The sequence below is a fragment of the Gambusia affinis genome, linkage group LG14 (genome assembly GCF_019740435.1).
Source record: "Gambusia affinis linkage group LG14, SWU_Gaff_1.0, whole genome shotgun sequence".
Classification (NCBI taxonomy): Eukaryota; Metazoa; Chordata; class Actinopteri; order Cyprinodontiformes; family Poeciliidae; genus Gambusia; species Gambusia affinis.
Genome location: NC_057881.1, coordinates 1,765,868 through 1,790,700, shown reverse-complemented (window position 1 = coordinate 1,790,700; position 24,833 = coordinate 1,765,868). Strand labels below are relative to the sequence as shown.

Sequence of the window (24,833 nt, the reverse complement as noted above, 5' to 3'; positions counted from 1 at the left end):
TGAGAACTGTGAAGAACGTGTGAACGTGTCTTATCGGGACATTCTGAGGACAGGCAAAGTCCTCATAACCCCACTGAAAAAACAACCCTAAAATTTAACTATCGGAGACGAAAAAATTATTCAGGTTCACAAATTCAATTTAAGACATTATTTTATTAAAAAGAGAACAAACAATATAAAACAGACAGCTATAATCTAAGGACAGGAGGTTAAAATAACCAAGATACACAGCTTGCTGCAGTTACCCAGCATTATGATCCCAGGACTCATTTTGGACTCAACAATATCCCAAAAAATACCAAAAACCTTTATCAAACCGGCAAAATAGTGTTTCGGGTTAGTATTTGCTCTTCCTTTTACAATTTACTACTTCAGTTACATTCAAATTGCTTCTTATTCTCAAGATGTTAGAAAACAAACATCTTTGGATTAGCTCCCAGTACCCTCATTACTATTAATCATCATGGTCTCATTTCAGCCTGTGATACTGGCTTAGTTTCTATAACATAACAAAATTTGATAGTTGTCTGAAAAGGCCTCTGGGATCGTTTCTTTTTTTCGTGGCTGGTACCCTGCATGTTTTAGATTTTCATGGTCTAAATTACTTGATTTAAATGATTAACCTTTTGTAATAGTTCATAAATTTGAATTTGATATTTTTCAGCAGTTTCACATCTAAAACATCCAGGACACCATCACTCCGAGATCAAAATCAAACATGCATCTTTAGCTTTAAAGATATCAAATCATTTTCAGGAGTTTAAAAATAAAACAACAAAAAAATAAAAAAAACTAATGAAATTAAAGTGAATAAAGATCAGAGATGATTTCAGTTCTTGTTATTGGGCCAACAGCTCCTGAAACAAACTCAGCATTTAAGTTTTGTATATTTCCAGATTTACTGCAGACCATTCATTATTTACCTTTCAAAAAAGAAAAGAAAACACAGCAGACTTGCGTGCACAGAAATGTTAGGAATCATAATACCTGGAAGGAAACCGAAAGCAACAAGATGCAATTAAACCGATGAGCTTTGTGTCTTCATCTTTGAGCAGCAGTAAACAGTCTGCGAGCTGAACAGTCTGCAGAAACAGTGTGCGTTTAAAATGTGCAACTCTCGCTCAACAGAGTTTAGGAAAGGAAGTTTTCTCCAGCTCAGCACACTGCTATTGTGAGTTACCGAGAACAAGTTGTAGTGAACATTTATGTTTATTTACATTTAGACAGCCAGTTGCAACACCACGAAAAGGTCACTTCGGTTCTTTTTTTAAAATCACTCAGAGTCTTCATCCTCTCCTTCAGGTATAAAAGGCGGGTCAGAAACCGCAGGCTGGTCTTTCTTGGTCCTGAGATGAAGCTCTCTGACGGTGAGGATGCGGATCAGCATGGACTCCATGGTGTTGTCGTCCAGAGGCGTGGATGAGAACCACAGCGGGCTGTTTGGGACGCAGCAACGCTCAGGGTGAAGGTAGAACATGTTGGTGCGCTGCTTCACCGACTCCGAGCTGGAAAAGAAATATGCCAAAAAACAGAGTGAGGAAGAGGAGATCCTTGATCAACAGCTTTCCAGGCTTCTATTGAAGCTTTGCTTCGGCTTTTCCCGTCATTTTAATTCACAGTAACAGATTGTTCTTGAACTATTGTTCAAGTTTGTTAAACAACTTAACCCCACAATAAAAATGGAAAGATTTTACAACTTAAGGGACGGACAACTGTTGTGTAAACAAAAACCTGGTAAAAAATAATATTTAAATCAATTATTTGGAAAATTAAGACAAATTTGCTGCAAACCCAATTTCTTTAGCTGAATGTATATAAAAAACAACAAAAAATGTAACAGTTTGATTGTGATCATTGTGATCATTCCCCAGAAATCTTTTGGCTAAAAACTCAGTTCAAGGATGATGCATCTGTCAGGTTTTTATTGGATATTCTACTGTTTCTTCCTCATTTGCTTAACAATAATCTGCTGGAGATGTTTTTTTAGGCATGATATTTTTAAGATATAATGCACACAAGAGAGATCACACTGACTTGTCTAAGAAAATTTGGTTTAAAGAACTGTATTTTAATAAAACTAGGAGCAAAATAGCTTTGATGATGATGATATTATAGGTGAGGTTGCATTTTTGTCCCTCATCCACTCACCACTTGGAGAGGTAAAACTCGTAAAGCCTGACTGGACAGCGAAGTGGGTTCTCCGTGTTCTCCATCATCTCCAGGATTTCCTCCTTACTCTCTTCCTCTTTACGCCTCTTTGCTGGAACTCCATCTGGATCTGAACACAATAATTACAGTCAACTGTTGGGAGCAGCAGAGCCAAGTCACTGAGGTTCGTCTCCGTCTTTATGTCTCACCTTTCCTGCACAAAGAAATACGGAGTTCTAGAAATAACCAAAACTATGTGAATAAATTGGATAAAACTCAGTTTTTCCATCACCTTAAAGACTAGAGAAAGTAAATAACCAAAATAAACCACAGCTCAATTATAAGAAAGAAAATACTGAAATGAAAATGACTTGGCTCAGTCACTGAATTTGAAAAGATCGGTGAATATGAAGCTGTTCCTGATGGGTTTTATTTATTCAGCTGTAGAGAATGTCGCTTTATTTTTCACCTTTCTGTGCAGAATAAAGCCTGTAACTGTAAAAGCTGAGATTTTTGTAGTTTTTGGTGGTTTTTTTTGGTTTATCAATGTCACAGATTCTATGAATCGTTCTGTACATTCAGTCATATGTGGATAATTTCTGCACCTGAATCTGCTGTAGTTTTATTATAAATGAGACTCAGTTACAGTTTTATCAATAAAAGGATAACTTAGCTACACTGCAAAAACCGACAATGTTTACTGCATGTCTTTTCCCTCTTATTCCCCCTTTCCTGTCAACTTTCATTTAAAAAAATCTTGCAAAGTCTTTTTTTTAGTTTCTAGTGCAAATATTTTAGTATACTTAAAATAAAACAAGATTAACTTAAAGGTAATTAAAGTTACCTTAATACTGATAAGTTCCACAAAGACATTATAGGCTGCAACTAACGATCACTTCAGTCATCGATTATTCTGATGATTAACTGGAAAAAAGGGCAGATTTCACATTCACACCGAAAGCCTTTTCTGTAAAATATAGGATATGAACAGATGCAAATAAAACAACTTAATTCCTTTTTAAATAAGAAAAGAATTTAACGTAGCATTCCTTTAGCTAATTTGAACCAGGTTGAGGAGTTCACAGTCTGTGTGCTGCAGATAGCAGTGAATAAATCACTAAATTAGTTAAAATTATTTCAATAATCAATTACTGATGATTAATTTCATTAATCGTTTCAACACTAATACATTATTTAATTTAAATACATTTTTCACAAGTTAAAAATGAAATAATCCAACAGTTGGTTTTTATTAATGTGAATAAATTATTTACTTACAACAAGCTCCTATTTGTTGCTGAAAAGTTACTAAAAGTTGGTTTACTGAGATATTTGCACTAGAAATGAAGAAATTCTTGGAAAGATTTAGTGTTTTTGCCAATAACCGATGGTTATGTGGAATCTACCTGACTCTGCTTCGTTTACGGGGATCGGGGGGTAGAAGCGCAGGAAGGTGGTCTTGCTGTTGTCCGGGTTGGTTTTGGTGCAGCGCATCACGTGGGCAAACGACAGCTGGCGGTGCTGCTCCACCGTGGTGAAGCCAAAGTATTTGCAGGAGAAGAAGAGCAGCGTGTTGAGGAGGACGATGGGGGAGTACGCCCCCAGCTGCTTGCACCCCCACAGGAACTCCTCCTCCACGCGGGAATGCACGTAACCTGCCAAGGAAAAACGCCGATAAATCGCAACAAATGCACGTCAAAGTTAGCGACCGCTGTGTCTGACGTGAACTCGCCTCTGGGAGTGACGGTGGGCTGGAAACTTTTCAGCATGTTGGTGAAATCTGTGGAGAACTTGCTGTAGAAACGATCCATGAAGATGTTCTCCACTCGACCGTTTTCAAACAGATACTGCAGAGAGAGGAGCCGATCACAAAGTCAGCAGCAAAAACCTCACTTTGAATATTCAACTGTTTCATTAGTAAAACTTCCATACACCAATTCATTACACATACAAACACAGTCAGTTTCTAAAAAATTCAATCTTGCATAAAACCAATAATTATATATATTTCATACAAAAATGTTTTGTGATGATTATGTTGGATGGTAAGACACAAAAGGTCAAGGCTAAAGATGCTGGCTGTTGAGCGCTGTATTAGTGGAAAGTTGAGTGGAAGGAAAACATTGGAGGTCCTAGAGCAGGAACCTTAAAGGTGACCTATTAAAACAAAAAGTTTACTTCTGCCAAAAAACTAAAATTTTTTTGAGGATTTTGAAATTTTGAGGTTAATCTCAGAAGCTTTATAGGAAAACGTGGAAATTTCTGACTTTTGACACTCAAATTTTCACCTTTCGTCCCCAATTCACTGTTGCATATTATGGAATTTGATGAAATGCTCTTTGTTTCCTGGCTGGAACTTTTAGACTTGTGCGTTTCTGGTAGGGCTGTAAACCCGACGCGCGAGCGACGTCGACCAGCTGGGGGTTAATTTCTGCTTCAGAAATAAAACAACCTGAACAACATAATAAAAACAATAAATATCTTTGTTGTATCTATTCAATAATTTAGTAAAAATGTTGCTTATTTTGTTGATTTAATTCACTAGAGACTCTGCAATAAACCTGATTAAATTATTAATGGAGTTCCACCGCTACAGGAACACATTCTGGTGTGAAAGCATCGTTTTAAACCAGAGTTTCTGTTTTTCACCTGCTGGATTCCCAGGCAGAGGTAGAACAGGCTGTCGGGGGAGTACGGCTCTCCGTTCGGCCGCTTCACCTCGGTGATGAAGCAGCACAGGCCGTAGCTGAGTTCAGCCGTGGTGCAGCGGAGCAGGTCCTCCTTCAGCTCCAGGGGGCGTGCTGCGGACAGAGCGGACGTTACCATGGAAACCAAGCGTGTTGGAAGCAGGCCGGGTCCCGCGGCGGGCCGGACTCACAGCCGAAGCGGCGCTGCTCCAGGTTGGGCTGCGTCTGCCTCCACTGGATCCAGCGCTTCCAGGCGTCGATGCCGTACTGGCTCTTCAGCTTCAGGGTTTCGGCAGAAACCGACTTCTTGGCGGAGCTTCTGGTCGGACTTTCTTCAGCCGCTTTAGACGACCGCTGGGATTTACGACCCTAAAGGCAGAAGATGGTGCGGAGGTCTGTGCCAAAAACATCCCATAATTCTCTGTTTTTAGAATGATGCTGATGACATCAGCTGTTCGACTCCATTTAATTTTCCTTTGGGTTTAATTAAGATTCAACAGGTTGAACAGAACCAAGGTAATGAGTTCAAGCCCAATTCAACTCGACTGATTCACTTCAGAGGCTCAAGGCTGACATTTTAATTTAGATTTTACTTTTCCCCATTTTCAACCAACATCCACTCACAGAAGAGAAACAAACTTTTAAAGAACATTTAAAACTGGAAAACATTTTAAAAGCCGACGCGTTTCTGCTGTTCCAGACGGTTCTGTTAGCAAGTTTCTATTCGTTTTGTATTTTCTTTGACGGATTAAACAGTTTGTATACATTTAGATCTGATAATTTTTATATTGGTGGTTTTATAGCTCAATATCGCCCCCTGCTGTAACTTTTCCGTAACGCGGGCCCTGGTTGCCGCGACACAGCCCTCCTCTCTCACCCTCTTGTCCCGGGCTTTCCTGTGAGCTTGTTTCCGTCTCGGCGCCGGCATCGGACTCGGGGATCTGTTGCAGTGCTCCCTCAGCCGGGCCATCCTCTCCAGGGTTTCTGAAAGCGGCGCTGAACATCAGAGAAACAACCAAATCATCTCGCAGCAGGTCCAGCTCTGCGTTTTACTCTCACCGATGGAGAAGTCCGCTTCGAAGTCCAGGGGCGGCGGGCCCTGCGACGGCAGCGGCTCCAGGTCCGGCTCTGGAGACGGGACGGCGGCGGCGTCCAGGACCGGGTTCAGCTTTTCAGAGGAGTACTGTCGACCCGGCAGCCTGAGGCCGGCGTCGGAGCTCGTCTCCTCCCAGTTGTTCAGGAAACTGGCCAGGTCGTCCGTATCCAGGTCGTCGCTGTAGTTGCTGATGTGATCTGGAGAAAAAGAGCAGCAGAGGTCAAAGTTTACATCATGAACATTTTAATGGGAGGCAAAACAGAGAGATTCTACCTGGAGTTCAGACTTCCTGAACAAATGCTTTACAAACTGAAACGATTAATCGCTACCTGGAGGAGGGAGACATGAAAGAACAACAACCTCTAAACCTGAATTAAATCAAAACATCATAAAAACTTTCTGCAGATGAAGCTTCTCCTGGTAAATTCTTTAAATCTCCCATTAAAAACCTTCTGCTGTTCAACTACTAACTGGTCAACAGAAAAATCATCCTCAGATCATTCCTGCACCGAGTTTCTGTTAATTTGAGCAGAAATAGATTCACTTTCCACATGTTGATGTTCGGAGGATTTTTTAGCTGTTCTGACGATTAATCACATAAAACAATTTGCATATTTTACATTTAACTGCTTCAGTCTTTTGTTATATGATATTAGAAATGCCTTAAAAATGAAAATAAAACAATTAAATTCCTTTTATCAATACAAAATATAAACATTAACCAAAGAAAAAAAAACAAAAACTAAATGTAAACATTTGTTTTTGTAGTTTTGGCTCAATTACTGTTCAGTATATGTTTCTTCTTTTTCCAGCAAATAACTTTTTACCAAGTCAATTAATTAATTGATTACTAAATTAGTTGATTGTTTCAAAAATCAATTAATCTGATTTCATCATCTGCAGAGTCTCACCGTCTTGTGCAGGAGCCTCTTTGCTTTCCGACTCTCTCGCCGATGTTTTGTCTTTCCGAGTCTCCGTCTTGCTGCTCTTCTCCTCGTCGCCCTCGGCAACCATCTCGGCCATCAGGATGAGCTCCGCCTCGTACGGATCCGACGGGATCTTCTGCTTGATCTCCTGGATGGTCTCCACGATGCGCTCGGCGCTGTTCATCGTCACGGGGAGGAACATCGGCACCGGCAGCTGCAACGCGCAAAATAAATCTGAGTGAAGCCGATCGAGTCCGGATGAAATCAATAACCAATAATCAGGCTTACAGGCAGCGGGACGTTCAGAGGTTTGGGGATGAACTGGCTGTACATGTTCATGGGAACAGGAATGAAAACCGGGACTGGAACCGGCAGCACTAGGACCCTGGGGAAGGCGTCTTCTACGGGAAGAGAGAAGGACACTTCAGTGAGGACGGCCTGGAAGTTTTTAAATATCTGATAAATAAAGACATTAAATGTTTCTGTTTGCTCTACAAGCTGAGAAAAACTCTTTAGGATCAAAAACAAAACAGAAATATGAGAAAAATCCTTAAACATGGAAGTAATTCAGAAAAATTTGAAATTCTTTCTATTTTTTAGGTCAAACATTTTTGTGTAGAAAATTATTTACATGTCAAAGAAAAACTGTTGGAATTTTGCTCTGTAAATTTAATTAATTTAGTTTATTGTTTTGTGGCTAAAGATTGTTGGTTGTGTCTTTAATTCCACCAATTTGGAAAAAAAGGAGAAAAAAGAAAATTGGATAAATAATTTTTACTTTTATCATAAACGCTTTCTGTTTGTGTTATTGTCTGTATAATCGTATTTTCATCGTACAGCTCGTTGTGATTTTGCTTCCTGAATAAACTAAACCTTCTAAACGTGAGGATGGGTTGCCTGGTTGTTCGTACCGGTCTGTGCCTCCACGCTGGCCGTCTGCGTTTTGCAGGAAACTCCTTTGTTCTGCACCAGAGGTTTGCACAGCAGCGCTTTGTTCTTCAGTAACTTCGGCGCAGAAGGAGGAAGAGGAGAAGAAGGAGGATGGATCTTCGCTGTGTCTGTCTGGACATTTCCAGAGTTCTTGGTTTTTGACCTGGTGCCTGTTGAGACAAAAAGGGAAACTTTAGACGTGAAACCCAGAACCGGGTCGGACAGATAAATCAGAGTTTTGTCTGGGTTCTGTACTGAGGTGCGTGGGTTTGTCTGCTGACTTGGATCTCCCCGCAGGCTGGTCTGCCAGCGACATGACGCTGGCGATGACGGGCGTGGCCTCGCCTGCAGCTGCAGGAACCAAAACAAACAACCGGTTCAAACCGAGTCCCACGGATTCTGACCCAAACGGTCCAGCAGATGTTTTAGAAAACAAAGTTCAACTGGAAGCTCTTCAGTCGCTTCTCAACACGATTCATGAAACTCAAACCGTTTCTGCAGGTTTTCGTTTTGCTCCGTTTTCTACCGTTTGAACAAAATATGTTTTTGTTATTTATGTGCATCAAAAACTTGAGTTGACTCGACAGACGGATGATAGAAAGTTTGACATCTAGAAATCATTTCCAAAAAATTAAACACACTTGGCCTAAGATACAAAGTAAAAGTAAAAACATCTAAAATTACAATAATAAAACTTTATGGGAATTTACAACATAATCAGCTTTTGGTTCATCTCCAGAAAAACTACAAACCTTCTCAGTCTGTGAGAAAATAAACTGGTTTATTCTCACAATGCTGATAAATCCAAATTACTTCCTAAATACATTTTCTTGATCTATAAACAATCATTTCAATAAACCTGTAATAAAAACATGCAGAATTTTATTTCAGTTTTTAATCATTTCCTGTTTCCTGTTTTCCATCATAAAATTACCCAAAATGTAACGATGGCTCAAACAGATCAATAAAGATGATTAGTTACTGACCAATCAGCTTGTCCATGGACTCTAAGCCCCGCCCACTGATTCTAAAAGCTGTCCTTAAATTCATAATGTATTAAGCAGACCCTCCTGTTAAACCTTGTTTAATATTTTTAATAACATTTTCATGCTCAGTTAATGTGGAATAAAGGAAAAAGTGATGTGGACCTTTGATGACTTCGCCCTGGGCCGCCACCCTATCGCAGCAGAACTTGAGCAGGCAGCTGATGCCGCAGAAATGTTTGACCTCTCCCAGCAACGGCAGGCTCTGCTTCAGCTTCCCTTTACGCCCGCAGCTGTCGCACTTTGCTACCTGCAGGGGGCGCAGCGAGAGCATCGTCATCGTCACCGAACGCAAACGGAGGCTGCGGCGCGCGGATCGCAGCGGCTTACGTGGCAGAACAGCATGGTGTATTTGGAGCGGCACTCCTCGGAGCAGAACTCCTCGATGGAGCCGCCGTACTGGGCCGTCACCAGCTTCTTGGACACGCAGTGGCAGTAGACGCACGAGTGGCAGTGCTTCCCCCAGTTCTTACTCAGCTCGTGTCTGAAGAGGAGCTTGCAGCCTGCAAACAGCAACAGAACGCGGTTCTGCATCAAAATGACTCCATTTTCACTAGTTTAAACATCCAAGCATGCCTTAAATGAGACAAAATGAAGAAATGTTTTAACATTTCCCTAATGTTGATCTAAAACTGTGCTAGTTCCAGTGGAACATTATTTCACTTCAACAGGAGAAAATGTCTGAATATAATCTGCCTGGACATTTTTTAAATCAACATTAAGGATTTATTGACTGATGAGCTCATTGATGAAAAGTTACTTTAAGCTTCCATCCTTGAAATAAAACAAAACAGACATTTGAACTAGAAACTAGACTAGATAAGATTTAGTGTTTTTTGCAGTGTAGAGTGTCATTCACTGCAAAAAACTAAATATTTCTGGTCTAGTTTCTGGTGCAAATATCTCAGTAAACTTGAAATAAAGATTTTCAGATTGTTTCACTAATAATATGGAAAAGATTTTCTGTTAGTGAAACTAATAGTTTATAAAAATTCAATAACAGACAGAAAACAAGCCTCTGTGCTGAAAAGTTACTTTTTATTTGTAAGTTGGTTTTAATTATGAGATGAACTGATGTGGAAATATGAGTCGACATCGATACTGAAACTGCTCCTGTGGTCGATCACCAATATTATCCATTTTTCACAAAGTGTAAAAATCAACTTTGCTGCTCAAGTTAAACATCCCACAATCCTGTTCTGCACCTCCATCACACGACCAAACAAAAACCACAACAAAAACAAAAACCACAACAAAAACAAAAACCACAACAAAAACAAAAACCACAACCAAACAAAAACCACAACAAAAACAAAAACCACAACAAAAACAAAAACCACAACAAAAACCATACGACCAAACAAAAACCATACGACCAAACAAAGTAGCAACATTTTCAAAATGGGTCAGGAAGTAAAAAACCTGAATTTAAATGAGAAAACCTTAAAGTCCAGATTATAAAGTGACAAATCAGAGATAAGTTTCATGATTTAAACTAAAATGCGTCAAACTAAATGGTTGTATTTTTTCAAACACGGCTACGTTGTTGTACATTAGAAAACAGAAAGAGGATAAAAGTCTAAAAATCTAATTTTTCTTCCATTTTATTTCTTCCAGATGTAGAAACTGCGTAAAGCCGCTGCGCTCACCGTCGCTGCAGAAGTAGCAGTCCTTGTTGTTGATCCTCTTGGCCTCTCTGGTGATCTTCTCGATCTTGCAGTATTCACACAGACTCATCACAGCGTTGGCCTTCTTGTACTCCATCGAACAGTCGGAACCGCACAGGAAAATTATTTTATCCTGGAGAAACACGGGAACAACACGGAGTGAGAAAACCCGAATCGGATCATTTGTGTGTGGATCAGGGCTCCAAAGTTAAACTCTGAAAATGATACAAATGTGGCCTGTAGATGCAAACAGACGCTTTTAATTTGTAAAATGCAAAGTATGTCTTTTTATAACCAAGCTTCGCCAAAAGGTGAAACCATGAATATTCATAGAGTTTTACTGAAATTATTCTTTAAACTTGACTAAATACAGCAAAGGTTTAGAGAGAAAGCGGCCCAGATCCAGTTATTACTGAAAAATCTGTTCAGTCGAGTCGAAAACAAACTGAAAACTAGATGCTTTTCTTTTAATACAGCAAACACGCAAATCTATGATGGAGTATTAGGTCGCAAAAAAAAAATCTAATTTTGAGTCATCTTTGAAATTTTCTGCAAAAAAACTGGACATTTCTGAGTTTCGAGGAGAAATTTAATTTCAATTTGACCTTTTTTGGTGGAAATTTAAAAAAACCCATAAAATCCATCATCCCAGGTTTAGCCGAGACGTTTAGTGGCGTCTCGTTTCCTGCTACCTTTATCTGGATGAGCTCCGGTTTGGAGGTGACCACCTGGCCGCACTGGAAGCAGTTGAGCTTCAGCGCGTCGACCAGCTGCGTGGGCGTGGCCGTCTGGGTTTGGGCCGACCCCACCGGCAGCTTGGTGAAAACGTTCAGCTGCGGCTGGCTCTTCTTGAACTTTTCCTGCCAAACGGAAACAACGCAGGAGAAATGTTGGCGCTCCGCCTGCGCAGTGGAAGAAGCGGCTGCGTTGGCGGCGTCTCTACCTGGAAGGTCATGACGCACGGCATGCTGCAGAAGTTCCTGATGGACGTGTCCGACATGGCCAGGTGGTACGAGGGAACCGTGTTCTTCCCACAGTTGTCACAGTTTAACCGAGCTCCTGCAGAGACGTTGGAACCGAAACGTTACTAAAAAGATCAAAGTTCTGCGTCGATCCCAAACGAAGCTGCCAGAACATCAGGAACGTGGCGATCTCTGCTCACGCTTCATTATCTATAAAACTGTTTGTTCCAGGTGTTTCCAGCTGGTTCACACGTCAGGATAATGTAAGAACCAAAACGTCAAACTGTTGCAATATTGAACAAAATAAGAACTTTAAATGTCTAACAATAACTTTCTAAATAAACACAAAGTTTGTTTGTTTTCTTTTAAAAATTCAGAATTCCTTGCAGAAATGTTTCAGAAATATTCAGGAAAGATTCGGTTTTGATTTTCATGATGTTCTCTTTGTGTTCTCGCAGTTGACAGGAATTTAAATGTTTATCCATTTCTGGATTGGTTTTGTCTTTTTTAACTTGTTTATGTAAAATAAAATAAACCGTTTGACTCGTTAACGTAAATTAGCTGCTTTTCAATCTTAACTGATCATAAAATATCTGCAGAAAGAAACAACCGAGTGAAAGAAAACTGAAACATTCATCATTTACAGGAATAATGTTTCTGAAACTGAAAATCCTTTTACAATCCAGCAGTGAATCACAGATTATTGACTTTTTAACATCACAGAGAATCAAAGATAACTGCAGAGTTTTCATCAGCAGAGGGAAACGTGTGCAGCCGCACCTGAAGAGCTGACGCTCTGGACCTTAAACGCCATCAAGCAGCTGTTGCTGCAGAACATGTTGACCGACTCGTCGCTGTTCTTGTTGCTGAACATCTGGGGCAGCATGTGTGGCGCGCGGCACATGGTGCACGGCAGAATCACCTTCGTTTTCTGGCAACAAACGGAAAGCAATCAAGTTTATCTGCATCGCACATTTCAGCAGCAAGGCTGTTCTCTGAGCTTCACATCATGAAAACATAAAACCAGAAAAATAAAATGAAGTGTCACCGTTAAAATAATCAATTCACATCAAATATGTTGATCAATTTGTCAAGAGCAAGAACTTCTAGTGCTAAAATGTCTGGAAGAAAAACAAAATCTTATCAAGTGTTTTGGTTATAGATAAATATTAAATAACTTTTCAGCAAGATATCAGATCTGATTTCCAATAAATAAATCCGTAATATTGATTTTTATAAGTTCTACTTTCACTGGCAGATTATTTCACCATCAGAACATTTTCCCATGTTAGAAGGAACTTTTATTATTTATGGAATTATTTATGTAAAACTTTCATCTTTCTGAAAATCTACTTGTAACTTAGTTTTGTCCAAGTTTAATAAGTGAAACCAGACAGAATGTACTTGGTAAGATTTTGTGTTTTTGCAGTGCAGGAATCAGTTTCAGGCCAATAATTTGTTAATATTGATAAAACATTGATTCTCCTGGCAGATTATTTCATTTATGTGGGAAAACTGTCAAGTTATAAGTGAAATAATCTGCCTGTGAAACTAGAACCTTTTTTTTAATCAATTATTTACTGGAACAGTTTCCCATTTCCTGCAAGTGAATGTTTTATTTCCAGTGAAGTGAAACTGCCGGCAGCGGCGAGGCGTTCAGGTACCTCCTTGTATTTGGCCAGGCAGTCCATGTTGCACAGCGTCTTGCTGCTGTCCTCCAGCTTCAGCATGACGGGTTTGCTCTGGCAGAAGGAGCCGCAGCTGGCGCAGCCGGCCATGGTCAGGTTGTTGACGGTGCGGAAGCGGTTGAAGCAGGCGTCGCTGCACATCTTGTGGACGGTGCCGCGCAGGATCACCTCGTGTTTGCTCTGCAGAGAGAGCAGAGAAACGTTGCTTCACAGCGGCGAGCCCGTAGGACCGGGAGAACCGGGTTCTGGTCCGCTGAACTCACGGTGCTGAATCTGGAGCACATGCTGCAGAGCGACTGCGTCTGCGGCGCTTTGCACGGCGCGGCGGCGGCGCGGATGCTCTGCGTGTGTTTCCTGTAGTTGAAGGAAGAGACGCAGTTCTGGCTGCAGAACTCCTTCATGGCGCCGTTGGTGTCTGGAGCCAGAACCGCATCCTGGGTCCGGAGGATCAACCTGCAGGAGAGCAGCAGCCGGGTCACAGAGCCGATCCAGACCCGATCCGGACCCGATCCGGACCCGATCCGGACATGATCCGGACCCGATCCAGACCCGATCCGGACATGATCCGGACCCGATCCAGACCCGATCCGGACCCGATCCGGACATGATCCGGACCCGATCCAGACCCGATCCGGACCCGATCCGGACCCGATCCGGACCCGGTCCGGACCCGGTCCAGACCCGATCCGGACCCGATCCGGACCCGATCCAGACCCGGTCCAGACCCGGTCCAGACCCGGTCCAGACCCGATCCGGACCCGGTCCGGACCCGATCCGGACCCGATCCGGACCCGATCCGGACCCGATCCGGACCCGGTCCAGACCCGGTCCAGACCCGGTCCAGACCCGATCCGGACCCGGTCCAGACCCGATCCGGACCTGATAAATATAAACATAAATATTCCCGTTTATAAAACGGCTCTTTAGGACACAAGTCATAAAAATGTGATTTCTATCACTAAACTGCATTTAATCATATTTTCAAATTTATTGAGAGGTTTTAATTGAATAAACAGTGCAGCTAAATATAGTTTTAGTTTTTATTATTAATGGGAATTTATTGTGACAGTGGTGAATCAAAATCTTATGAGAAATTTATGGCAATAAATGAATCGAGAAACGATTTGATGATATTAATATCACCAGAATAACGTTGTTTGACAACAGACTAATTAATGCCAGAATCATTTTAGGAAAACTTCAACATGGAAAATAAAATATTTAAATCAGAAATGTTCTGAAGTTATACTTTAGTTTTACAGATAATACTTCATTTAAATACTTCATTTTTAACACATTAGCATGAAATTATTATCAGCTGCAGAACTTTGAAACAATTGAGCAAAAAACAGATTTTTGCTTTTTTCATTAAAACAACTATCTTGCCTCTTTAATCTGCTAATATTATGGCAACGCTCAGATTTTGTCATATAATCCACAGGTTGAGATAAAAACACTTTTATTTTCTGTCATTTCTCTGTAGAAGAGTGAAGATCAGATTTCATGTTGGTGTCGTTACTTTTGGCAGAAGACGCAGGACTTGGTGGCTCCTTTGGAGGGCAGCGAGGCGGAGAGGCAGGAAGTGGAGCAGAAGAGCGCCGGCGATCCCTTCCTCTGGAACGCCGTCTGTCCTTTCAGCAGGTTCTTCCTGCAGTTGGAGCAGGACATGTGGACGGAGGACGGGTTGACGCACGGCAGCGTTTCTCCAGACGGAGACACGGAGAACACCGAGCCGATCCGCAGGTCGTCCTGTCGACAGAGGAACCGCCCATCAGGAGACAACCTCACAAACACCAGACGCCATCTTCCTGCTGAGCAGCTTGGCGTTGAGCTGCGAGGTCAAACCAATTATTTGTTTTGGATCAAAGTAACAGAAAATGCATGAACAGCAGCCGACCATCCAACCGACAGAGAATGAAAGGTTTTATTTTCTCTGACTGACTTCTTAAATTAGCTGATGAACTTCGTTATTTTTCTAGATTATTTGAGAGAAACATTACATAAGTCCTTTTTTTTTTTTCCTTTTCCTGCATTATTATTTTTTAAATCTTTGATCTGTATTTTAATCACACCATAAATAAAAAACAAAGAGTATTCAGGTCATTGCAGCTAAAGCAATAATAAATCCACAAAGGAGGAAATTTTCTCCAAAAATATCAGAAAAAGAAAAAACCTGGATATTCTCACGTCAAAAAGTCAAAAAAAGAAAATTTTTCATGATTAAAGGCGGAAAATAACACGAAGATATTTTCTGAAATATCTGCATCCTGTCTGGTTCTGATCCAGGAAACAGAATTCATATTTTGGTTTTAAAATGAGTTCAGTGGACTTGTAGCCATTACTTTGTGCCCGTTGTTGGACACCAAAGGGCCCGACGGGACCCAACGGAACCCGACGGAACCCAATGAGACACGATGGAACCCGACCCGACAGGACCCGACCCGATGGGACCCGATGGAACCCGATGAGACAAGATGGAACCCGACCCGACCCGATGGGACCTGATGGAACCGTTATACCTATATAACTAAACTGTATCTGATTGTTTTACAAGTAGATGTGTTTCCGTTGACTATAAAATTGAGCAACTTGATATTTTTAAACTAAATTTCTTTAATTGAAACACCAATTCTAAAAAACAAACTTGTCTTTGATGTAAAGTTTGGCGACTCCACAGTTTATTTCAGGTTCCTTCATCTGCTTCTGATCTGGAGACGATACTTTCAGCTGTTACTGGATAACTTCCATCCATCCATCGCGGCGGCCATCTTTACGGCCATAGACAGAGCGCTGCTGGGCGACGGCTACATTCTCCTGCCCATGCAGGTTGCAAACCGTTTCCACAGAAGTCAGATTGTGGTCTGGTTTAATTAGTTAATGTTATTTTGTTTTGATGAACCACCATGCTGTGTGTGAACTGACCTTGGCGGGTTCGTCCTTGACGCTGGCCGTCGACGTGGAGGAAATCAGCGCCTGTTCGTATTCCTCGTCCACCGGCTCGTCCTTCACTTTGGCCAGAGGCGGCGAAGGAGACGACTTCCTGTCTTCGGTCTCCGTCTGCCCCTCCTGCTTCAGGTCAAAAAATACAGAACACTTCAACGACGACCAGAAGGAAGAAAGACGGCTTTGAACAAAAATATTTTTAACCGAGGAGCGACTTACAGAGTCTGATCTGGGAAAGGACAACTTCACCACTTTCATCCCGTTCACCACGGCAGCAGGGGAGGAGCTGTCTCTGCCTGCAGACAGGAGGAGAAAAACGGCTCAAGTACAAAAGAAAGCTAAACAGAAAACTGTAAGAGCTCAAAATAACATAAATACGTTAATGGAGCTTGAAAATGTAATTTTTGGAAAAGGTTTTTTGTTTTTAAAGCTGGATTATTGCTCCAGATCCATGATGACAAACTCTGAGCCGTTTAGTTTTTGTTAAATCAGATCCATTCCTCGCAGCCGTCGGTTCGCCTACCTGTGCTTCCTGCTGACGGAGACGAGCTCGACCGCATCAAATCTGAAGCAGACGGTTTCACGTCGGCTCCCTCCTCCTCTTCCTCAGCGGAGTTTCCGTCTTCCAGGGTGGAAACTACGAGGGGAAATAAAAACACAGACGTTAATCCACCGCTGCAAACCTGGAAACTGTAACAAATGTTGCAGTTTTGGTCCCAAATCAAACCGGGTCTATCAAACCATCAGGTCTGAAAAAAATCAATGTAAGGCCACACTTTTCAGATTTTCTAAAGAAAAGCCAGGTCGTCCAGTAGGTTTGGTTTGGGACCAAAGCTGCAACATTTGTTCCATTTTGTGTCAAACCAACCAACCCATTAGAGCAACCTGTTCTCCTCCTGGCCTGTGGGGGCGCTGCCCGAAAACCCACTGAAGGAAACACAAAAACCTCTGAAGACACCGAGCACAACCTCCTTCCACACCAAACGGAAACAAAAATGAAGACGTCAGATTTTAGCAGTTGGAGGATAAAAACCACGAGCCGTCTCTCCTGCTAGAACATTTGTTTTGGTTCTATTTACCCAGAATGCCCTGCGCTGTAGTCCACTTCTTGTTTTTGGAGGGGTCTGCGGTCCACTTGGCGTTCACATATGCATTCAAACCGAACCGAGACAGAGGTTTGTAGGCGGAGCGGAGTTCACTTTTTTGGTTGATTACACATTCCTGCCTCCCCACCGGACCGGACCAGACCGGACTGGACTGGACCGAACCGGACCGAACTGGACCGAACTGGACCGGATCATTTAGGAAAACGGATTAAGGCGCCGACGCTTTTCCGCCGTCATGCTGCTCATTCAGTCACATCCTTGTTGCTCAGCATGTCGACCATTTACATCCAGGCTGTTTTCTCCGGACGTGTTTCGGACGATACAGCTGACAAACATCTCACCGTATAAACGTTTCATATCAGTCGATATCAATAATTATGGACTAGTTTTTGTTTTAAATATCTAATTTACTGCCAAATCGAGATGCAGCCTTTTCTGTTTTACCCTCAATTTCCTCTTGAGACGTTTGTCTCATTTTCTCCTTTCACTGTGCTGTCTTTTATTTCTAAGCAGTTAAGACACACCGCGGTAAAATCTGAAACTGCTGCTGCGCAAGTAGCTCAGCAGGTTGTTGCTAGGTAACCGAAGTTGGGGGAACTTGAAACTGCTTGTTGCTCAGCAGGTTGTTGCTAAGTAACCAAAGAGAGAGAGAGTTGGTTGATGCCACCATCCTAGCTTAGCCAGCTGCACCAGATGTTGAGCGGTTATTTCCTCTGCCTACATCTCCCAGAATGCCGTGTGGTTCTGGGTCGGAGTTCGGTGAAATTGTTAAACATTTTATTAGATGCATTTTCAACTGATATTGATAACATGTCGATTACGATGTTTAATGTTATTGATTGCTTTTCCATTCACCACATAATTGCACAATTTGACATTTCAAAAATATGTTTTCTTAATGGAAACAGCAATTTCTAAAAAGTTTCCATTTTTTGATGCATGGACAAGGTTTTTTTTTGGCAGTATCAAAATTGAAGGGAAACACTACGCTGTGTACCTGTGTTTGTGTTTGTAGGCGAGCGGTTCTGCTCCTCATCCTCCTCCTTCATCAGAGCTTCCTGCTCCATCTGGTCCACCGTCCCGATGTCCATCATCTCGTCAAGGTCGTTGGCTGCAGACGCACTCAGCTGAGCAGCAAACGACGATTTCTCTCCTGATGTCCAGCTGTCCTCTTCCTCCACCTCCATCCTGCTCTCTTCCTCCTCCCTGTTCTCCCGTTCCTCCTCTTCCTCCTTCCTGTTCTCCTGTTCCTCCTTCCTGTTCTCCTCTTCCTCCTCCCTGTTCTCCTCTTCCTCCTCCCTGTTCTCCTCTTCCTCCTCCCTGTTCTCCTCTTCCTCCTCCCTGTTCTCCTCTTCCTCCTTCATGTTCTCCTCTTCCTCCTCCCTGTTCTCCTCTTCCTCCTCCCTGTTCTTCTCTTCCTCCTCCCTGTTCTTCTCTTCCTCCTTCATGTTCTCCTCTTCTTCCTTTATGTTCTCCTCTTCATCCTTCATGTTCCCCTGTTCCTCTTCTATTTCATAGTTTGTCTGTTTTTCGTTCTCTTTCAGATGAGCCGTAACGTCCATCTCGCTGATGTCTGCTCCCTCCGTCATCTCCTCCTCTTCCTCCTCCGGTTTTTCTTTGCTTTCCTCTGATTCGTCAACGTAAACCATTTTCAGCATATCACGAGGAGAAGCGGCGTCTGAAGAAGATTCGTCGTTTTTAAGTTCGTTGTTTTTGGCTTCCTGACTTGCTGTCTCATTCTCACCACCGCTGCCATCCTCTTCGTGCTCGGACACAAAGGGCGACGCTTCGCCAACGGACTTCTGATCTCCGGCGTCCTTTGACGTTCCCGGTTCTGATACGGCGTCCGTGGAGTCGCTGTCTGTTTCCTGTGTTGCCTGAAAAGAGAAACAGTTAGTTAACAATAACAACATGACAATTATTCTTACTAAAGTTTATGAAACTCTGACAATCTATTATACAGTATCTCAGTGTTGCTGAATCTTATTTTTACAAAATAATCAACCATTTCTACTCAACATTTTTGATGCCTCAAATGTCTATTTAAGAGTAAATATTATCTGATGATGTCACTCGTCTATCCACACTTCAGTAATAAAAAATATTAATGTACATCATCTTTACATATAAAATGTTTTATAGGTGGTTTTCTTTAAACTTGTGGACATAAAACAACTAAACACATTCATGAATCAAAAATCCCCAATGGCCAGGCAACTCTCGCGATGTCTCCCTCTTTGATTACAACACAACTGTACCATGTAGCTAGTATCAATGAGCTAAAGGTAACGTGGATGAACAAAACATTAGAGGCTACGTAGCAGATGAAATAAACAAAAGCATAACTTATATCGTGTTGATTTGTCTCAGTTTTTATTTTTATTTTTGCAATCTCGCGATATTTGTTAGCGTCTTGCTGCAGCGGCTGCAGGGTCAGTTTGAGCATGATTGCTTTGTTTTTCACTCTCTGAAATGCACATTATTTTGTTTCATCCATGATTGCTAACCATCTAAACCGTTCAATAGAAAGCAGAACCTGTGGCTAACCGCTAGCCATCCTGTTTATCCCTGTTGTCCGGTTAGCTACCAGTATCTCGGCTCTTCGGTCTCAGTAAACCGTTTCTGCCCTCTCAGACTCACTCCTTCCCCTGCTGGGCGTATCTGGGCCCGCTGTGATTGAGCTTGTTCCAGCCTAGCGCAGCGTGCAGACCGTAGCTTACCGCGCCGCTGACCTGGACCTGATAGCTGGCTTGCTGCTCGGCTCCGTCTCCAGCTTCCGCCATGTTTGCACCAGAAACTGTCTGAGATGGAGCGTTTTCTCCTCCGGTCGGTTGTAAATCTGGAAAACTGCTTCACATTTATTCCAACTACACGGCTTTTTGCAGAATCCCTTTTTGGATTCTTCTTGGCGTTTATTGTCGGTTGGTAACGCTGTGGAATTACACATTACCGCCCCCAAGCGGTAGCAAATAAAATCAGCATGTTCGTGACGTCACAGCAGGTTATAAAATCTTATCACTTGACTTCTGAAGGTGAATTCACAAAAGTTTTACCCACGTTCACATTAAAGTAACAGATAATTTAAAAAAATTGTAAACACATGCCCGCGATCTTATATAAAACACAGTGTTGTACTTAGAAATAAATTTTATTGAAGAGTTTAAATTGAAGACAAACTAACAAAGCAACATTTTGCATAAAATACATCCAGGGAGCTGTATTAAAGATAAACTTATAGTGACTCCCGCACTTAAAAATACACAAAATAAAACCTTAGAAACAACTTCATGTAAATTTTTTAGTTGACATATCCACTTGACTTTGAGCCAAACCTTTCCTGCTACTAATATTACATACTAACAAAAATTTGGAATTTTTAAACTTTCTTTTTAACTCATAATTTACTTTTACTCTCTAAAAGTATACTCTATAATATATCTGGTTGTCCTGTTGAAAGCTGAGCTTCCTCCAGCCTTCTGAAAATTTTCTTCCGGGATTATCCTGGACTTAGCTCCGTCACTCTTCCCATCAACTTTGATAGGATTCCCTGTCCCACAGCATGATGCTGCCACCATGTTGCTGTGTTCAGGGAGACGCTGCGCACTGCGTTTTAAATAAACTGCAGGCAGATTTGTGGAGCACAGGATTGATAAAATCCACCTGTGGATCTCTAATCTTCTCTAACAAACCTCTGGTTTCACACTGGGTTTAAAACACACACTAACTGGCTGCAGTTTATGGAGGTTCAGAAACAGGTAAAGCAAAAATGAAGGCTGTTGACGTTCTGAAAATGGTGCTGGATTCCCCTGGTCTGGAATAAACATAAAGCACTACTCTGTGTTGGTCTACTGCAGAAAATACACTAAAGGAGGTCTATGATACCATGGCTGACAGGTACAAATGCACAGCAAACAAAATATGCTCCATTCACAGAAAATAGTAGCCAAAATCTACAAACAGTAAACCAATGCAAACAAAAACTCCATAAAAAATGCTGCAAATAGCAAAACCCCTAACCCTAACCCACAGCAAGTCTAAAACACTGCAAACTTTCTCCACAAAATGGAAGTTCTCCAAACCACTAGGGGGAGTCCAAATCGTATGCAGCCAGACTCTCGGTAAAGATGTGATGCCAAGAAAGAAAGGAAGAAGGACGGACGGACGGACGAAAGACAGACAGACAGGAAGGAAGGAATTATTCTTGATGTTTAAGCTTGTTTTTGCAGCATTTCATTTGTTGCTTTCATTTTCTGATATAAGCGTTTTTCTTTTGTCCTTATTTATTAATTTTTTGTTTTGTAGTTTGCAGTGCTTCTCGCCATTTTAACGCGTTGCACACCCTACTATGAGCTACATAAAACATTAAAACATGCTCATTAGATTTTTACCCTCTGATAGATCTCACCTCCTGAATTCTGTCTCTCTTTTTTTTAACTCCAATCAGAATGAGCTGTTTTAACGTTCTGTCACTTTTATGCAAAGAAGCTGTTGCTGGCCACGCCCCCCAACCTCCAACACAATGTTTTCAACTCACCCTTCCTACTCGTGCAAATGACTGCAAAGAGATGCGCAAGAAGACGAAACATTTTTAACCCAGAAGCAGAAATGGAGCCTCGTTCACTACCAACAGGCAAGCAGACGCTGTTTCTGAATGGTAATTGACGCTCATAAAGTAAAACCTTATTTGTGAGACACATCAGCTTACTGTTAGCGTTAGCTTATGCTAAATGTTCACTCCGAACGCGCTATGCTGTACTTACATCTTCCTCATCTTCGAATTTGAAGCGAATCGTGGGAACGGAACCTTTCTTCAGTCTTAGTCTTAATGCAAATCCTGCCGTGTACTGTCGGTAGTTTTCAAAACAGTCTGTGGTGAAGTGATTCGCGCAAACTACAATCTTCTTCGGCAGTGTGCCTGGGGACGGGACTTTTCCGTCAAAGATGAAGCGGAGCCACTTAGTTCTGTTCGCCTCGGCCGGGAGGACGTGCATGGAGACATGTTGGTCCAAGCAGTCAACAACAAAACACCTGTCTTTTCCACCAGGCATTGTACAGCGGTAAAAACAGCTGAACACTTCTTCTTCTTTATCTTTTACTGTAAAGGTTGGAAAACAACTTAAACGAGAATTACCGCCACCTCGTGGCCTGTAGTCAGTCTGAACCACAGCGGTGTGAAAAGGTTTGTCCCTTTCTGATTTAAAATTCAGTCAAAGAGGACACAATTAAACACAAAATGCTGATTTTAGATGAAGGTGTTTATTACTAAGGGGTAAAAATCCAAACATGGCCCTGTGTGAAAAAGTGATGGGCTCCACTCTGTTGAAACGTAAGTGGTTTGTCACACCTGAGTTCACCATCTCTAGCCACACACAGGCCTGATTACTGCCACATAACACTGTTCCAATAAGGAATTAAGCAATTAATTGCATAATAAATTAAAATGAACTCCAGAATTTCCTTTCTGGTGATTATTTTTGAAGAGCAACTATGTTTATGGAAATTTCATAATCCATTTTTATGGTTTTGGTTGTGTGTGGTTTTTACTTCTGTTCATCGGTTTTGTTTTGTATTATTCTGAACATTCACAATATCTGTCCGTTTTAGTGTTGGTGTTCTTTTAGAAGTTTAAAGTGTATTGGTCTTTTAGAAGGAAAAACCATGCATTATTATCAACATCATAACCCATTTTATTTCTGATTTTGGTTGCATTTTTTTTTTTGTTATTTGTTGTCATATTTTATTTTGTGTATCTAAAATATCCTCCAGTCTAAGTGCTTTTAGCGTTCTTCTGCTGCATTTATTTATTATTTGTGTCCATTTGTGTGTTTTACAGTTTTTTTGTGTTTGCAGCTAGTTTTGACGTTTGTCCGCATCGCAAAACAGCAAAACACAGTTCAAAGAGGACTTTCTATTTGTGGCATTTCATATTTACTATTGTTTTTGCTATTGGTGATATTTTCCTTTTAGTTTCTATTTCTATATGCTGTGATTGCAGCAATTTTTTTTTGTTTTTAGGATTTGCTTTTTTCTGTTGGTGTGTTTTGTAGTTTGTGTTGTTCATGTGTTTGCTCCACATTCGCACCTGTAGGCACCACAGTTGCTAGGTGAAGGTTAGTGCGCGCCGACTGTAATAGCCGTATCGGGATGTTTCTGAAGGGGCTTGAGTTCCAGACACCAAAATGCAGTAAATTGTTTCCAGAAAATGGCAGGATGTTTTGGGGTGTTTTTTTGGCCGTTTGGACTCTTTCTAGAAGCAGAAGAAACTCAAAACGTTCATTTTGCATAATAGTTTCCATTTAAAGTTGGAGGATGTAACCTGACAAAATGTGCAACAGTTTGGCAAAATTAAAAATCTGTAAGCAAACCAAACGAACCAGATCTGACGACGGCCGAGCTCGAACCGAAAGCTGCCAGCGACTCATGACGTCACGGTGGGGATCCCGAGGAATCAACAGGACATTCTGGGCTCCTGGAAACGTACCAACAAAATAAAAGTTAATATGAAAAAACAATTTATTAAAAAACATCTGGTCATCCGCCTTCCCATCGGAATAAACTGAATTAAAATGACTGTTCTAATTATTTACCTTTATTCTTGACTTGTGGTTTTGGAGGCTTCGACGTCCTCGGTGTTTTCAGAGTAACGGTTTGCTTATGAACGAACGCAGGCGGGTTGTCGACGCTTTGACCTTTCACCTCTGGGTCAGTATCGGCTGCCAGGGACTCTGCAGGAAGCTGGGAGAGCAGTAGAGCCTGAACGCAGGAGTGTTTGTTGAGCTTCGCTCACATTTACAGCTGCTAGTGAATGTCAATTCAGTAGTTTGGTTCAGTTTTCTGCCCTCATAAATGAAAGCTACTTTAAAACAAGTAGGAAAGTGAGGAAAAAGCTTAGGAGGCCAACGCAGATGACCCCCGTCTGCACTGCGTGACGTCAGTAATACGTCACCTGCAACCCAGCATTAACTGATTCCAGAGTTGCACCGATCCCATTTCTCTATCTGTCCCGATATTGGGAAAAAAATATAAAGATCTAGTATTGTGACTGTGTCTGATCCATCAGGGCAGATCTATTTACTCTATTTCTGTGCTTTGTTCTCTGAGCGACATCATGCTTTATTATTTATGCTACATTGTTTTTGTTTGTTTTTATGTTCTTTTCAACAAAATAAACTCTGTTCATAAAACAGTTTTGTCAGATTTACTTCCCTGACTTGTTTTGTACATTATACATGACTTTTCTAATAAAAAAATAAGTGAAAAAAGTTAAATTGACCAGTAAAAAGGTGGAGTCTTACCTGGGCGGATGGGACAGCGTGGTCCTTCAGGTGCAGCTGTCCTTTATTATTCTCCCTCTTCCCGATGTAATCATCATCCGTGAAGTGAGCGCTGCAGACGCGGAGATGCTTTAGCGCGGCTGGCGGCGTGTTGACGTCCATCCCCAGCACCGACAGCCACAACGTCCGGAGGTGGAGGTCCGCCAGCGGAATGCGGTGGAACCTGTACGGCGACCAGGAATTGGCTCTGTTAGCGCAGCCCGGAAAAACACAGGAGCAAACCATATTCGGTGGAGACGAACTGGTCCCAGTCTGGACCCAGTTGAACCCAGAACCTGACCCCGTATCAACGATACTTCTGGT

The 24,833-nt window shown here is 41.8% G+C and overlaps 1 protein-coding gene across 4 annotated transcripts; it reads right to left on the bottom strand.

Moving 5' to 3' along the window:
• Window positions 1-133: 133 nt before the first annotated feature.
• zmym4.1 (zinc finger MYM-type containing 4, tandem duplicate 1) lies at window positions 134-24,833 on the bottom strand. 4 transcript variants are annotated; one of them, XM_044137690.1, is made up of 28 exons: window positions 24,492-24,833; window positions 23,784-23,949; window positions 23,571-23,665; window positions 18,194-19,073; window positions 16,614-16,727; window positions 16,310-16,386; window positions 16,070-16,213; window positions 14,667-14,896; window positions 13,411-13,600; window positions 13,124-13,327; window positions 12,240-12,390; window positions 11,441-11,556; window positions 11,190-11,357; window positions 10,480-10,630; window positions 9,161-9,333; window positions 8,936-9,080; window positions 8,043-8,138; window positions 7,769-7,957; window positions 7,146-7,258; window positions 6,843-7,071; window positions 5,895-6,128; window positions 5,713-5,819; window positions 5,027-5,204; window positions 4,798-4,949; window positions 3,881-3,995; window positions 3,555-3,803; window positions 2,149-2,278; window positions 134-1,505 (listed from the first exon to the last, which is right to left on the bottom strand). In XM_044137690.1, exons 1-28 carry the CDS (start codon window positions 24,753-24,755, stop codon window positions 1,274-1,276), a joined length of 5,292 nt encoding a protein of 1,763 aa, XP_043993625.1. In that variant the 5' UTR covers window positions 24,756-24,833; the 3' UTR covers window positions 134-1,273. The 4 variants fall into 4 exon arrangements, with proteins under 4 accessions (XP_043993625.1, XP_043993626.1, XP_043993627.1 ...); XM_044137691.1 differs by having other exon boundaries at window positions 23,784-23,931; XM_044137692.1 differs by lacking the exons at window positions 23,571-23,665; window positions 23,784-23,949; window positions 24,492-24,833 and adding an exon at window positions 21,957-22,244.